The sequence below is a fragment of the Armigeres subalbatus genome, chromosome 2 (genome assembly GCF_024139115.2).
Source record: "Armigeres subalbatus isolate Guangzhou_Male chromosome 2, GZ_Asu_2, whole genome shotgun sequence".
Lineage (NCBI taxonomy): Eukaryota > Metazoa > Arthropoda > Insecta > Diptera > Culicidae > Armigeres > Armigeres subalbatus.
In genome coordinates this window covers 22395568-22410428 of record NC_085140.1, presented here as the reverse complement: position 1 = coordinate 22410428, position 14861 = coordinate 22395568, and the positions used below count along the sequence as shown (strand labels likewise).

General features: G+C 38.4%; 1 protein-coding gene across 2 annotated transcripts in view; it reads left to right on the top strand.

Annotated features, from left to right (window-relative positions):
* Positions 1-10739: 10739 nt before the first annotated feature.
* The window catches only part of LOC134218178 (ubiquitin carboxyl-terminal hydrolase 31), a 58432-nt gene continuing 54310 nt past the window's right edge, over positions 10740-14861 (top strand). The window contains exon 1 of one of the 2 annotated variants that reach the window (XM_062697078.1): positions 10740-11791. In XM_062697078.1, coding sequence (XP_062553062.1) covers positions 11339-11791 — 453 coding nt within the window. In that variant the 5' untranslated portion in view covers positions 10740-11338. Of the gene's footprint in view, positions 11804-14861 lie in introns of both variants that reach the window. The other variant, XM_062697077.1, reaches the window with a different exon arrangement.

The window sequence follows — 14861 nt, the reverse complement described above, 5'->3', positions numbered from 1 at the left end:
AGAGTAGGATGCAATTGTATGGAAAAACGCAAACTTCATCCAAGTGAGATCAAGGTGAGGTTTTTATGATTCCTTTGGGAATACCAATCAACTATGTAAAAGATGGACTCGATTGATTGCGTCCCCGCTTTCCACATCTTGTTTAAAATTTATATGAAGAATAGTATACTGACAAAAATCTAATCATTCAAACTTCAAAGCATATAACTTTTATTGTGGACGTTCCAGCAACTTACCTTCTTCAGCAAAGTTCTTATGTATTCTTTGGGTTAACTTTAACCCAGTGTGCCACTTAGTTTATGATGAACTGAAACATGAATTTAAAAGTCAAAACATTTGACAGAAAACATTTGTGGTCATTCAGAAATTTGCCAAATGTGTGCTATGTAAGTACGATCTTGTTGTGTCCATTTCCAAAGCATATAGGAGTCTTTGTTTCGTTTTACAGAGAAAACACTTTTTTGTCAACTGAAAACCCACTCCAAATTGGTCATTTGCTTAGTGTTATAAACCGAAGTAAAACGATCGAAATGGTGAGCGCATTACGTATTAACAAAGCAAATTAACTCTATTTTGTGATTCATATTAAATGCCACCGTAGCGGTCGCAATTTAATTATAATTTTCATTTTCAAAAGGGTTACTTATTTCGGTTGTCGGCACCCCGGTGATAATCAAGGGAAATCATCAGTTTATTGCCTGATTTCGGGCTATAAGCCAAGTTGTTAGCAAAACTAACAATTTTTAAAATATTGTTAAAATGTGTGTAATGTACAGTGGCCGTTTATTTTTCAATTAACGATTGCCGTTCGATGACTGCAACGCATTCTAGACGTCAAACGGTTGTCAATCGACGTCGGATGCAATAAAAGTACTTCTAAATGTGCAGCGCAATGCAGCTGTCATTGAGTTTGACACCAGTTTGAAGTTTAGCGGTCCGATAACTGCAAAACTGTTGCAATTGAGTAATTCTCGCTGAAACCGGGCCACTATTTGCACGAGGTTCTTCAAAATGCCTAAATTTATATTCTTTCGAAAGCTTTTGGCAAGTATATTAAGGATCCGAGCTAAATTCTTCAGAAAGATGAACCCCTCGTTAGTTATACACGAAATCATTTTAATGGACCCCTCGATTTTTGTCAATTCTTGACTCACCAAAACTGTCATAACTCCAACATTTCTCAACCGATCGTAGAGATCAGCATATCGTTGGAAAGAGGAAGAGTTTTGACCTCAATTTGCAATAGTGAAAATAGAAGCAGCCGTATTGAATTTGTCCGCCATCTTGGATTTCTTTTTAAAAACTATTTTTCCGCCAGGTTTGCAACCACCGATTTTGAATATTAATACATCGAAGGAAAGCTTAGCTTATATTGTGCATTGTGTCAAAAAATCTCAGGTGTATGTTTTTTCTATCGAAAGTTATGTACGATTTACCAAATTATTTTTTTCAGGGCCATCTGACCAACGATCAAGAATTGACAAAAATCAAGGGATCCATTAAAATGATTTCGTGTATTACTAACGAGGGGTTCATCTTTCTGAAGAATTTAGCTCGGATCCTCGCCGAAAGCTTTCAAAAGAATATAAATTTAGGAATTTTTAAGAACCTCGTGTAAATAGTGGCCCGGTTTCAGCGAGAATTACTCAATTATCGAATTGCAGTTAAAAAGAATTGCAGTTAAATAACTTGCTGTTGTCGAACGTCTACTGTACTTAAATGTCATTAATTTCATTGCTATTGGCCAATAAATCTTGATTTTCCAGATTTTTCTTCATAGTTTTTTTTATTTTGAGTGTTTTTTCTAGGGTGCTTACAATCGACCACCTTTTTCGAAATGGCACAAAATCAACGCTTAACCTGGCGCTTAACAAAGTTGTTATTTTTTTATTTCAAACATGCTGTCGACGAAAAAGATAATGGAGTCTGAACGTAAAACAGTTAAGTCTGCCTTATCCAAATCAATATTATAGGCGTTTGATTTCCAATATCCAGATTTAAACCAGAACCATTCGGTTTGTTACTTCACGAGTTATTTTACTTAACCGTGTCGACTCTAAAAATAAAAGAAAATAATAACCGTCTAAGACGAGTTAAGTACTCTCCATTTGATTCCACCAATTATTTCGAAATCTTTGCAGATACGTATTTCGACCACAACTGTGTGGTCGTCTTCAGTGTCTCGTACTTGACTCGACTTCTCGACTTGACTCAAGTTGACTGATCCCTTCCGGCTTTAGCTACCTTCTGGATATGTTTATCTTATGTTTACCTTTCAAGTATCATAAGGCAACCTTATGAATATTCATAAGTTTGTTCAATAAAACTTCATACGTTGATTTAATGAAATTTCATAATATCAGTATGGTTTTTTATTCGTAATTTACATCAATGAAAATAAAACGAAGTTGTTTAGGTGAATGAAATAAGGTTTCAGTACCGTCGACCAGCAGCAGTGCCTTTCCTGCTTTGTTCTCTCCGAGGCAACCAAGTTGGTTGCGACGAGACGGACGCAATGAGAAAACAGAACTGTGCAATAAAAACCCTATTCGACTAGATGCTGATGTAATATTAGAAATTTGGAGATAGTACTCGTCGATAGAAAATCCTTCCGCACGCGATGGCATATGAGCAAATCAAACCACCTTCCTTTTGCCAGTGGAGATATATCAGCTTCCACACTGATATTCTTTCCTCCCCCTTCATACGGGAGCTTGGCAGAAGGAAGGTCGTGTGATATGTGCCATCACAAATATTGCCCTCCGCTAGCTTTCAAATCGACTTCTATAAAAACATTCTTCATGCCTGCCGTATCCTAACGGAACTATCAATTCTATTCAATCAAAGGTAATTGCCTATTTCCGGGGATTAAACCACCCGACTTGGACGTTAATTTACAATGTTATGAAAACTCATATGTGAATATGTACGTTATGTGGAAGATATTGATTTGAAAAATGTATTGGAGGTAACCACTTTCCCTTCGATGGGACTCGAACCCATGACCCTACAGTACGCTATTTTCCACATAACGTGCATATTCACATATGAGTTTTCATAACATTGTAAATTAACGTCCAAGTCGGGTGGTTTAATCCCCGGAAATAGGCAATTACCTTTGATTGAACTGAACTTGAGTTGCGTGCTCTTGCCTACGCAATGCGGTCGGGTCTGAGCTTGACGACCGACTGGCAAATAGCTTACACAACCTCACTTGATCAGTACCGTTGCTGATGAAGAATGTGTATAGCCGCCAGACATTCTAAATACTCACGCTCCTCTAATGTGGACGTGTACAATACACATGTGGAAGTATTGGCTTTGATAAATGGATTGCGAGTGATTTGACTATGCGTCCAATTTGGGAATCTCGAGCTCGTTCAGTAGCCGCTAGGTTGCGAAGGCCGACGGAGGTCCTTCGTAGCTTAGTTGGTTAAAGCACCAGTCTAGCGTACTGTAGGGTCATGGGTTCGAGTCCCATCGAAGGGAAAGTGGTTACCTCCAATACATTTTTCAAATCAATATCTTCCACATAACGTACATATTCACATATGAGTTTTCATAACATTATCAATTCTATACTTTCGCCTCTAATTCTATTATGAACATGCACGTCCAAGTTTGGAAGATGATATTAGCATTTCCATATCATTGTAAATCGTTTAACTTCACGTAGAAGTAACACACACAAAATTATTAATTTAGTACCAAAATAAGATCAACAAAAAACGAGTTGACCCTAGACGAATTCTGCTGAAATCCATATGTCGAGCACACAAAAAAGAAACCACGCGGATTTCTCCTCCGGAAGCCAAGTGATGCAACAAACCACGAAAGGCCAATAAGAAACGGAACAAGAAAAAGAAATTAAAACAAGATACGCGTAGTCTTTTAATGGCCTGTAGAAGAAGAAATTCAAACCATACAGCTAACAATCACCTTCGACTGGTTAAACACAGCGATGCTAACGAAGTTAAGGAGTCAACCGAGCAAACCTGTATACTCACTACTTATCCCAGGATAGTAACAACATATTGTTAAGAAAATTATTTTGAGCTTTTTAGTGGAATGTCTTCACTTGACAGATACGTATTTCGACCCCAATAGTAAGGTCGTCTTCAGTGTCTCGTACTTGACTCGACTCGACAACATCTTAGCCGGAAGACGACACGGGGAATCATAAATAATGGTTCTGCTGCACGTCAACCCCCACTTTCAGTAAGCTCCCGGCGCGTCACGGGTAGAGCCTCGGTTTAAACTACTATTCCGAGGGTTATTTTAAGAATATGCACCGACAATTTTCAGCAGATAACAAACCCGTTTGATTTTACCATGCGCGCAGTAAAAATTAACTGTGGCACATGCGGTATGTTGTCACATGAACTGAAACAGTGGTGAATTTCTCTAAAACCATGGTAGTTTTAAAAACAGAGCGTAGTCTACAAAATAGTAGTTTTTACCACGGATTTTTTTTTCTATGTAGCACATGATACTGGTGCTTGCCACATCCATTAATGTGCTACACAGAAAAAAAATCCATGGTAACAATTACTATTTTGTAGACTACGCCATGTTTATAAAACAACCACAAATTTCCAGTTAAATTAACCATGCATTCGGACAAATTCACCACTGATTCAGTTCATGTAACAACATTCCACCAAGACCACAGTTGATTTTTACTGCGCGCATGGTAACATCAAACGGGTTTGTTGTCTGCTGAAAATCGTCGGTGCGTATTCTCAAATTAACCCTTGGAATAGTGGTTTTGACCGCAACATTTTTTTGCGTGTAGTTACTCGGTAAGTGCCCAAATAATATTATGAATGCTTGTATTGAAAAAAATAAAGCATTTTGGAGCGCGCAAGTCTCCGAAATTGAAGAAAAAAAATTATAACGAACCGAGCAGGTCTTCGAAATATCGATAAAATTTATAATCCCGGAGCGAGCAGGTCTCTAGAGGATATGAAAAAGATGACGGAGTGAGTAGGTCCCCGAGCACATTTTTGTTTATTCCGGAGAGAGCAGGTCTCCGAGGCATTTTTTTTTCTGTTTATTCCTGAGCAGTTTTATTTGAGAGATCTCTTCAGTTGGAAGTTGGATTCGGTGAGATTTACTGATCCGAATTGATGGATTTGGGGATCGTCTTGCGAACTTAGACCTAGAGTTGTGAAATTTGATATAGATTGATTTTAGAAGAAAATTTTAATGGAATCTTAGTTCTATTTGGTTAAATTTGGCGATTTTATTTGGAAAATATATATGGATGTTAGACTCGAAGCAAATCAAGTGATAAGATTTAAAGATTGAAATTGAATAATTAATTATAGAAGCAGTTTTGAAGAATTTATTAAAAAAAAATTTCGTTGGGGTTTTATTTTGGTTTTATAATGAAATGGATATTGAATATTATCGTTAGGTTGAATTTGAAGAATGAATTTTGCAGTCTAGAGGATTTGGAAACAAAATATAAAGTCTTTTTGCCTTTCTCGTATACTAAGTATACGGTAAAGGCTATATGATCGCTCCAAAAACAAACTTTTTATAGAAGGCCCGGAGACCCATAGTGTTATATACCGATCGACTCAGCTCGACGAATTGAGGTGATGTCTGTGTGTATGTGTGTGAGTGTGTGTGTGTATGTGTGTGTGTCTGTGCGCACCCACCAAAAAAAAATGTCACTCATTTTTCAGGTACTTATCCTTAACCGATTTACTCGCAACAAGTTGCATTCGACACAGGATACTCTACCATTGTTTCCTATTGAAAATTGGTCAGATCGGACTATGGGCTCGGAAGTTATGGCCAAAATATCACATTTTTATAGAAAAATTGAATAAAAAAAATGTCACTCATTTTTCAGGCACTTATCCTTAACCGATTTACTCGCAACAAGTTGCATTCGACGCAGGATACTTTATCATTGTGTCCTATTGAAAATTGGTCAGATTGGACTATGGGCTCGGAAGTTATGGCCAAAATACCACATTTTTATAGAAAAATTTAGAAAAAAAATGTCACTCATTTTTCAGGCATTTATCCTTTACCGATTTACTCGCAACAAGTTGCATTCGACGCAGAATACTCTCCCATTGTTTCCTATTGAAAATTGGCCAGATCGGACTATGGGCTCCCGAGTAATGGCCAAAATACTATTTTTATAATGCACGAGAAAGGCACCATCACCGCTAGGTGGATTAATCTGGGTTTTTTTTTATCAAAATCAAAAATTCAATTTAAAGTTAAAATTAGAACGGAAATAGAAAGTATAAGATTTGTAGTTAAATTTTAGATTTTAATCAAGATAGAATTTCTGCATCATTTGGATTGAATTCAGAGATAAAGATACCTTGGTAGATTTATACCAGACTAAGGCCGTAGTGGCCTGTGCTGCACATAAAAGTCTTCTCCATTCAGCTCGGTCCATGGCTGCACTTCGCCAACCACGCAATCTGCGGAGTAGGGTGGCTCAAAAAACACTTTTTAAAAAAAATTATGGGCCGCCCTCTTTTTCGGTTCTATTTGATGCCCTGATGCTCTGGACAAAATTTCAGTCAAATCGGTCAACGTTTGGGCGGTGCTAATCTTGTTGGAAGTTTATATGGAAAAGTGTATGCAGGACCATCCAAAAACAGTGATATGCAGTTGGACGGCACAATTTACGATCAAGAACAATGATACTATTCAGTTCTTGTAGAATTTAATACAGAATGTTATGCTGAAAACCGCGAGAAGTTTCGCTCATCTATAGTGCCCAAGTAACACCAAGCATTACAATATTGCACATATATCAATCATAAACCGGCATTCTGTATGATAATTGAATTAGATTAGTTTTAACGATGTGAAGTTGCTTTTATTTGTCAACTGTCAGACAACGATACTCTAAGTCAGCATTACGAATTACTGATGCTTTGTTTCAAAATGTCAAAGTAATGAACCATTAATTCGGTCTGATAAGTGCCCTTGTCCACATTAAGTCAGCTTTTAGGGCTGTATTTTTTACAAGTATATATCAAGCATAATTTTTCATAACGACGTATGTAACAATTATGAGGATTCGAGAAATCCTTTGCAGAAAGTTGGCAAAACTTTTTCTAAAACTGTTTTAAAATTAAATCTTTTTTCAATACTTTTTTCCGCTGGCATGCATCATTACATGACACGTAATAAGCGTGCTTCACAGCAAAGCTCAGTTCATTCAAATTCACTGTGAAAAACGATAAAATTAAACATACACCGGTATGCTACACGTACGTCGGTGTACATTGGTCGGTTTTCCATAGTGCACGATTGACGCAACTGCAGTTTTGTTTTGTTTTGCTTTTTTTGTTACATAGGTCGCTCTTAGTTCCCATATGTTAAAGCGACGTATGTAACAGTGAGACTTCAAAAATAGAAATTTTTACATACGTCGATTCGCAAAAAGATTGAATTAAAGAATTTTATGATCTGAAATCAGTAAAATCGATGCGTATTATATAAAGCCGCGTGTGATTGTCACGTTATATTAAAAACCCCGTTTTGTTTACTTTTGTTACATACGTCGTTATGAAAAATTATGCTTGATATAGCTTCATGGTTACTTGAGTGAGTTGTACTAGAAATACTAGAATAAGAGATCGGCGAAGACGCCATCTTGTTTCCAATCGAACCGTCAAAAGCGGTTCCAATTCGAGTTGTTTACTTTTTTCATCCATAAGAAGCAAGCAAAAAGTACAAGTGCTGCCAGTATTATTTTCACGATTTCATGCATTTTCATACGTTGCCAATTTGACAGTTTTTCACTCCGCCGGTCTCTGGTTATAGGGTGGCTAAGTTGTGCTAAATATCTATAGTTCAGCCTGAGCACGTGCTTTTATGTATGCCGTGAAAAAAGATATTTTAGTTACCAGATAAAGATTGTCGCTGTCCGGAACATTATTATGCATCTCGAGATAAAATAGAATACAGCGGTTTCCTGCTGATTGCTTCTCAGGTAATCGCAACAGTCACTAAACACAACAGAGTCAATGAAAATCTCACCCACCGTATGCACTTGCCATGATAAACACTCTCCATGTACTCAGTGACTCCGGTTGCCTCTCACTAATACAATCGAACACTGCTGTCATTTCGCGAAAAGCACGTGGTTTTGTTTTGAGCGGGAAAATAGACCTGTGCAGGAGTTCATCAAATTCACTCACCTGATGGATTTTGACATTTGAGCGGGTCGTCCACTCGAACAAAAGTTCATTTTGCGTTCATTATGCGACCCGCTCAAACGTCATAATTTCTTGGGGGAGTTCATTTTGCGTTAGTCTATTCTGCCTATCTTTTAACACGGCGGCTATCTTGACATTTACCTTCGCAGTCGAGCCTGAGAGTGTAAGACCGCCGCAGCACTCTAGAAAAAGATAAGCGCGATATTTGCTGGCGAGGATAGGGGATCTAAATGTGAATGGGAGGATAAATGTAAAAGGATGAATACATATGATTTGACAGTTAGGTACCACACATGTTTCGTACAGCAGAACAAAGAGAACCGAAGCGACAATCTTTTATCTGGTAACTAAAATATTTTTGCCGTATGAGCCTGAACTAGCAACCCTATAACCAGAGACCGGCGGAGTGAAAAACTGTCGAATTGGCAACGTATGAAAATGCATGAAATCGTGAAAATAATACTGGCAGCACTTGAACTTTTTGCTTGCTTCTTATTCGCGAAGTCGAAGCAAATTCTGCTCTTCCCTCCTATGGGAAATCCCATTGCTATCTGTCAGAGTTTGAGTGAAACATGGCCGCCATCTCCTCCTCTCTGTTGCTCTACTGTAAAAACCCATAAAGAACTGTCATTGTTTGTGTGAAGAATTTTGCTTCGACTTCGCGAATGGATGCAAAAAGTAAACAAGTCGAATACTCCATTGCACAGTGACGTCACACACGACTTTTGACAGGTACTGGTCCTGTTGTTTACAGACGACTTTATTTAAATTTTGAGATACTTCTATCATTCTTTGGATTTTCTGATCGTTAATTACCTAGACTTATCGATATTTACCAATATTTGAATGCGGATTGTACACTAAGAAATTAATGAAACCATCTATAGGATAAAATCTATACTATTTTAGTAATAATGAGATTTATTCATTGCTCAGTTTAAATTTTATACTATCATAGCATACAAATAAAACTAGTTAAGATTTGCGCGAAGGTATTTTCTCTAGTATATTCAGATTTGACAGTTCGTTTCCAGCATGTAAAATAAGTGCTCACTAAATTTAAATGTAAAACTTATTTTAAATTTAAAAATGCATGGCGATGATGGTAAACGCGCATTACTTGCGTGAAAGGTAAGTTGTGCCGAACAAATATTTCTCCTGTCCACGCTTCTTTTGCGTTCAGAACATAAGTTTGAAATATTGCTTTGTAGGCAATGCCGGAGAATCGATGATGTTGGTCAATCAAGCCGCCTCCGAAAACCAGGATCGACGCACACGGATAAATGGTTGCTTGAAACTACCTGGACTACGAATAAAATAAGCAATGATGCCGCGGCAGGATTAATCAGGATGCTACCGATGATGAAATTCAACCGCAACGCGACAGATAATTCCGTATTCTACGTAATTTTGAGCGAGCTTAGAAGAGAAACCCACCAAACGGTATTTATGAGCCTGAGCCGTAATTTAGTTATAAGACGTGTTATAAAATTATGTGAACGAGAAATAAAAACTAATATTATTTATCATATTATTATTTCCATTATTGAATAATCAAAACAACACATTTGTTGAATGCAGAATCCAGCAAAAAAATCCAGCCAAATGAAGTTAAACTAGTGTTGATTAAAGTCAACTTATACATTACTCCCTATAAATCCAAGTTATACTATTGCGGTATAGTCCGCATCTAATCTAAGCCGGGGTCAACCAGGCGAATAGCCAGTTAGTATGACTTTTAACCTATTTGGTATTTATTTATTTCAGAGTGTACGGAATGTCTTCAACATCGTGAAATATGCAGTTTTAATTTGGATCAAAACAATTCTAAGTCCGAGACGTAAACAACAGGACCAGTACCTGTCAAAATAGTGAGGTTAGGTTTGCCGCGCGCAATGACCTATTGGAACCGCTTTTGACGGTTCGATTGGAAACAAGATGGCGTCTTCGCCGATCTCTTATTCTAGTATTTCTAGTCTGAACAAGTTTGAAACTATTTTGACAACCCGTGTAGAGAATCTAGTACTTCGAATAAGATAAAAGCACCATAAATCCAGGGGGAGAAGGTGGAGCACTGAATCCCTACCCCAACATGTGCGACATCTGGATTTGGTTCTAAACTGTAAACAACAGTGTTAATTCTCTACCACCTTTTTGTTATGGCGAGGCAATTTTTATGCACACTTTTGTTTTCGATATTTTATCAAAATTAAACACTCAATCATGCAGCAATATAACGATGCGGTATGCTTGAGATACCTGCTTGATTATAGGGACTCGAAAAAGAATTTATTTGCAGTAAATAACCGAATATAAAAATGTTCACATTAACGATTGCGCCCTAACACCGGTTCTAAGCTTCGATGCAGAGTACACGAACTTTGTTCGCCAGTGACAGGCGTATGAGGCCCTTGCATAAATCGAGCAGTCATAGAAGCAACCCTGCGGGTGACGCACGTTGACGTCACATTTTCGCCTTTCTGTCACGCCATTTTTCGCCTTGATATTTATACATGTGTGTGAGTGCAGGCGGAGGTTGGAGCATCCCCCTTTGCAGCCCAAAAACACGATCGACGACTCGACGGGCGTTTGAAGCACTGAGGTTTTTCAAGTGTACATCAGTAGTTCCTCTTTCGAGGCATTGCAGTGTTCTTTTTAGTATATCCTACTATGCTCGGGCGGTTTTCTCTTCGGGCGTAATGTCAGTGTAGTCGTCGTCGGTGTCCACTCGAGTCGTTCCAAGTTTTCGCGTTTTTATGCATTCATATGGAACTGAGCTCCGCTACGCCCCGTGCTGCTACAGCCGTCATACCTAATTGCTTTGGAAAGTTTTTTTCGTCGCGATTTTTGGGGTTTTCGAGGAGTCGCATCCGATGCGACGAGTTTATTGTGTAAAATTTAATATCGTGAGTGCGAACCGGAATTAGGCCTCTAATCGCGGTGAAAAGTGATAGTCGTCGATGAGGAGCGTCGCCCGACACCGTCGTCGTCGTGTTTTTCTTTTCGTTCCTCTTGTTTTGAGTGTGCAAAATTACGTGTCCAACCATCGCAGCCTGTGTCCCTGGACTGGGGCACTCTAAAGTTTGTGATTCTGAAAGAGTAATAGTGCTCCGGAAAAGTGTCATTAAATAATCATGGAGAACAACATCAGCAACAGCAAAAGTGAGAAAATTACCACCAGCTCCTCCGCCTCCATCACCATCAACAATAATAATGGCCAACAACAACAACCCCAGGGGAAGGGCTCAAAGCTGAAGCGGGCCTTTTCGATGTCGCGCAATCCGTTCCAGTCGGTTTCACGCCAAACTGGCAAGAAATCGGTGGTGGAAAAATCCGCAACTGGAACGCCAGCAGTAGTGACAACGATGACGAATGCAAGCGTCGTGACCTCGGAACAAAATTCCATCAACAGTGGCGGAGGGGGTGTAGTATCAGAGGGGAGAGGCGTAGTAAATGGCACCGATGCAGCCAAAGTGCAAGGCAATAATTGCCCGGAAACGAATCGTGGCGGTTCGGCGGAGAGGAAGATATTTCGTCGGCTGTCGGTGAAGAAGTTCATCAATCGGATTGCACAACAAATGACTTATGTTAGTCTGGCTGTAAGTTACGGGGTTGAGTTTTAACTGATGGAATATGATTGTTGAAAAATTTTCCACGAGGGATTCATAAAGGCACATGGAGGTGTTGAGTGGGTGGCATGATCTGAGATAAAAGCAAAAATAGAAAACAAAACCTGTGATAATAATCATGATGTTTGGCCACTTGTACAAACAGATCTTGTAAAGATTTCACAGCCGTTTGCTCCTAGGCACGCCCCTTGCCGTTTAGATACTTGAGATAGTGTTATTATCGTGCAGTACACATGACTGGACCGCAAGATATGTCCCTTCTACTATAAATAAGCACCTTTTAAGTAGCCTATATTGCGATAAAAAACCTTAGGTAACGAACGTGTGACGCATTAATGAATGCCTTGGAACTACTGCATATCTTCTTCTTATTGACATTACATCCCAAATGGGATATTGTCGCCTCGCCGTTTTTAGCACATTCCACAGTTATTAATGGCGAGGTTTATAAACCAAGTTACCATTTTGCAATCGTATATCAGGAGGTTAAAACTATAAAACTTTTATGCCCAGGGTTATTGAGCAAAATTACAACCTAAACATTTCCTGACGTTAACGGGAATCGGTTTTGTAGCCGCACACCATACCGCACGGTTAAACAAGTCTCCTATTTCGGCAATTTTGTGCACTGAAAATGTATCAGTGTATCAATGTTACGTGAACTTATGATCAAAAAGGTATACACCCGATTCTGTTTTACACGGCCGTGTAAAACAAATCCCAAACAAAATTTTTGCAAAGTTGTTCCATTTTGCATGATTTATCAAGAAATCATAAAACTTTTTTTACACGGATTTTGAACTGAAAACTTTTTACACGGAACGCATCCCCCGTGTAAAAAAAGAATCGGGTGTATTAATAATTAGCTCAAAAAACGTATACAGTATTGACCCCATTTTGTCTATCCCCGATTTTATAACGTTTTCGACCCGTTTTATCACGTCTCGATTTTATAACGTTTTCGACCTGATTTTGTCACCCCAAAAAAAAATGTGTCATTCTTTTTATTTTCGTAAATAATACCCCAAACAACATTTATTTTCATGAAATAACTTTCACCGCCTGTAGTTTATTACGAACGACTTCTGAGTACCTGGGAAATATTCTGTAAGCAATTTCGACAAGAAATAACGGGTACCGTTCACGTATTTGGCCTTTCCAAGGCATAAACTGATTCATATTTGTGGAATGAATTAAAAAATTGGAAATATTTTTTTATCCAATTTTGTCACATACCCTGTTTTATAACCCTAAAATTCACCAGGGGGTGATAAAATCGGGATATTACTGTATTTTGTTCGTACAAGGACAACGGAAATCGTTTCATATCAATTCAAGCGTGCATTTGCAGTATGATATCCTCAGTAATGGCGTTGAGGGATATCCGATGCGATTTGCGATCAATTAAATCTGCTAAACGAAAGTTTGGGCAAAAAAAATGGATAATTGGCGCTTGGTGTGATTTGGCTGAACCCCGACCAGATTGAGTTCGAAAAATGTATAGGAGGGTAACCTCTTCCTTCGGTGGGGTTTGATCCCACGAAACCAGTACGCTAGACAGGTGCTTTCCCTGCTAAGCTACGAAGGAACTCCGTCGTCCTCCGCAGCTTAGCGGGTACTGATGAAACTAAATTCTCAGCACCGGCCGCATAGGGCCGAACTCAGAACTCAGAACTAACTTTTATGTATTCTTTGTACAACACACTAACTTTCATCTACTCAAAGACTGAGTAAAATTGTATCTCTCCACGAAAAATTTACACAATTTCCGTCAGCAACAGGATTACTCATAATTTTGAGTAGTCCCGCTTTTGACAGGAAATCGTATAAATTTTCACCAACATTTAGCCTTTTTGGATTTTGAGAATGATTTATAGAAATGCTAAATTTTCTATCATTATTCACTAAAATTATACCGCTTTTTCAAATTCCTGTTTATTTTTGAGTGTTTGTTCAAATTTACAGAAAGTCGTACGAGCTTTGAATTTTTTTTTTTCTAAATTTTATCAGCAATTCTTAGTGCTTTTACAATTAGCATTAGCATTGAGCATTCGCATAAATTCGTCTGGTGATACAAGCCTGAACTATTGTGTGAGAGTAGCATTACTTTGATCCGTAACCACAGACATTAATTTGGGACTAATCACTATCTCTTAGATGGAAGCAGTGCACTCTCCAGTAGTCGAGATCTGTCCTGGCCAAGTCCTTGCGAATGCTGAGAAAGGGGAAGGATGGTTAGTAGGACACCTACTTAAGAAAGATTCAGTGAACTCTATGACCTCTCTTAGATGTCAAGGGAGGTTTTGGAATTGTTAGTGTGGGAGGTTATAGCAGTAGGAATCGTTTTGGTAGAACTTGAAACACAGAAAGAATTATTTGAAATACATAATAGGAAAGGGACGAACCTGGAATTTAACCCACGAACTCCTGTTATTAAGGCAAAAGCGGTAGCCACTAGACCACCGAGTTTGTCCCAGCAATGCTTACTGCTTCTACAATAATCTAAAATAATTTCGTAGACTCCTAAAGACTGCTTTTATAATTTTAGGAACTTTTGTGAAGTCTATGCGAATTTTAGGAAATTCCCAAAAATTTCAGATCACAATCTCTTTGAAATCTAAAAATGGCCTGTTTAGTTAAGAAGGTACGCCTAAGCAAGATTCGCCATCAGGTGCTGCAGATGATGCTGAGATCTATCGAGTACAGAACAGTTGAGACCCTTTTTAGAAGATAGGTTGTTGGGAAATGAGTGAGCATGCGTGAGAAATCTCACGCCTGAGTGAGTAAAACTACTCATTTGATTTTTTTTTTGGCGAGTAAGTGAGGAAATAGGTGTATTGAAAAAAAACCTAGATTAATCCACCTAACGGTGATGGTGCCTTTCTCGCGCAAAAAGGTAATAAATGTAGCCTTTACGCTTACACCTCGATGATGTACAAGAAAGGCAAAACAGTTACACCGTCTAATGTTATGATAGAAAATTTACACTAGTAGACGACAGATGGCGCTGCCAAAAGTTTCTCGAATT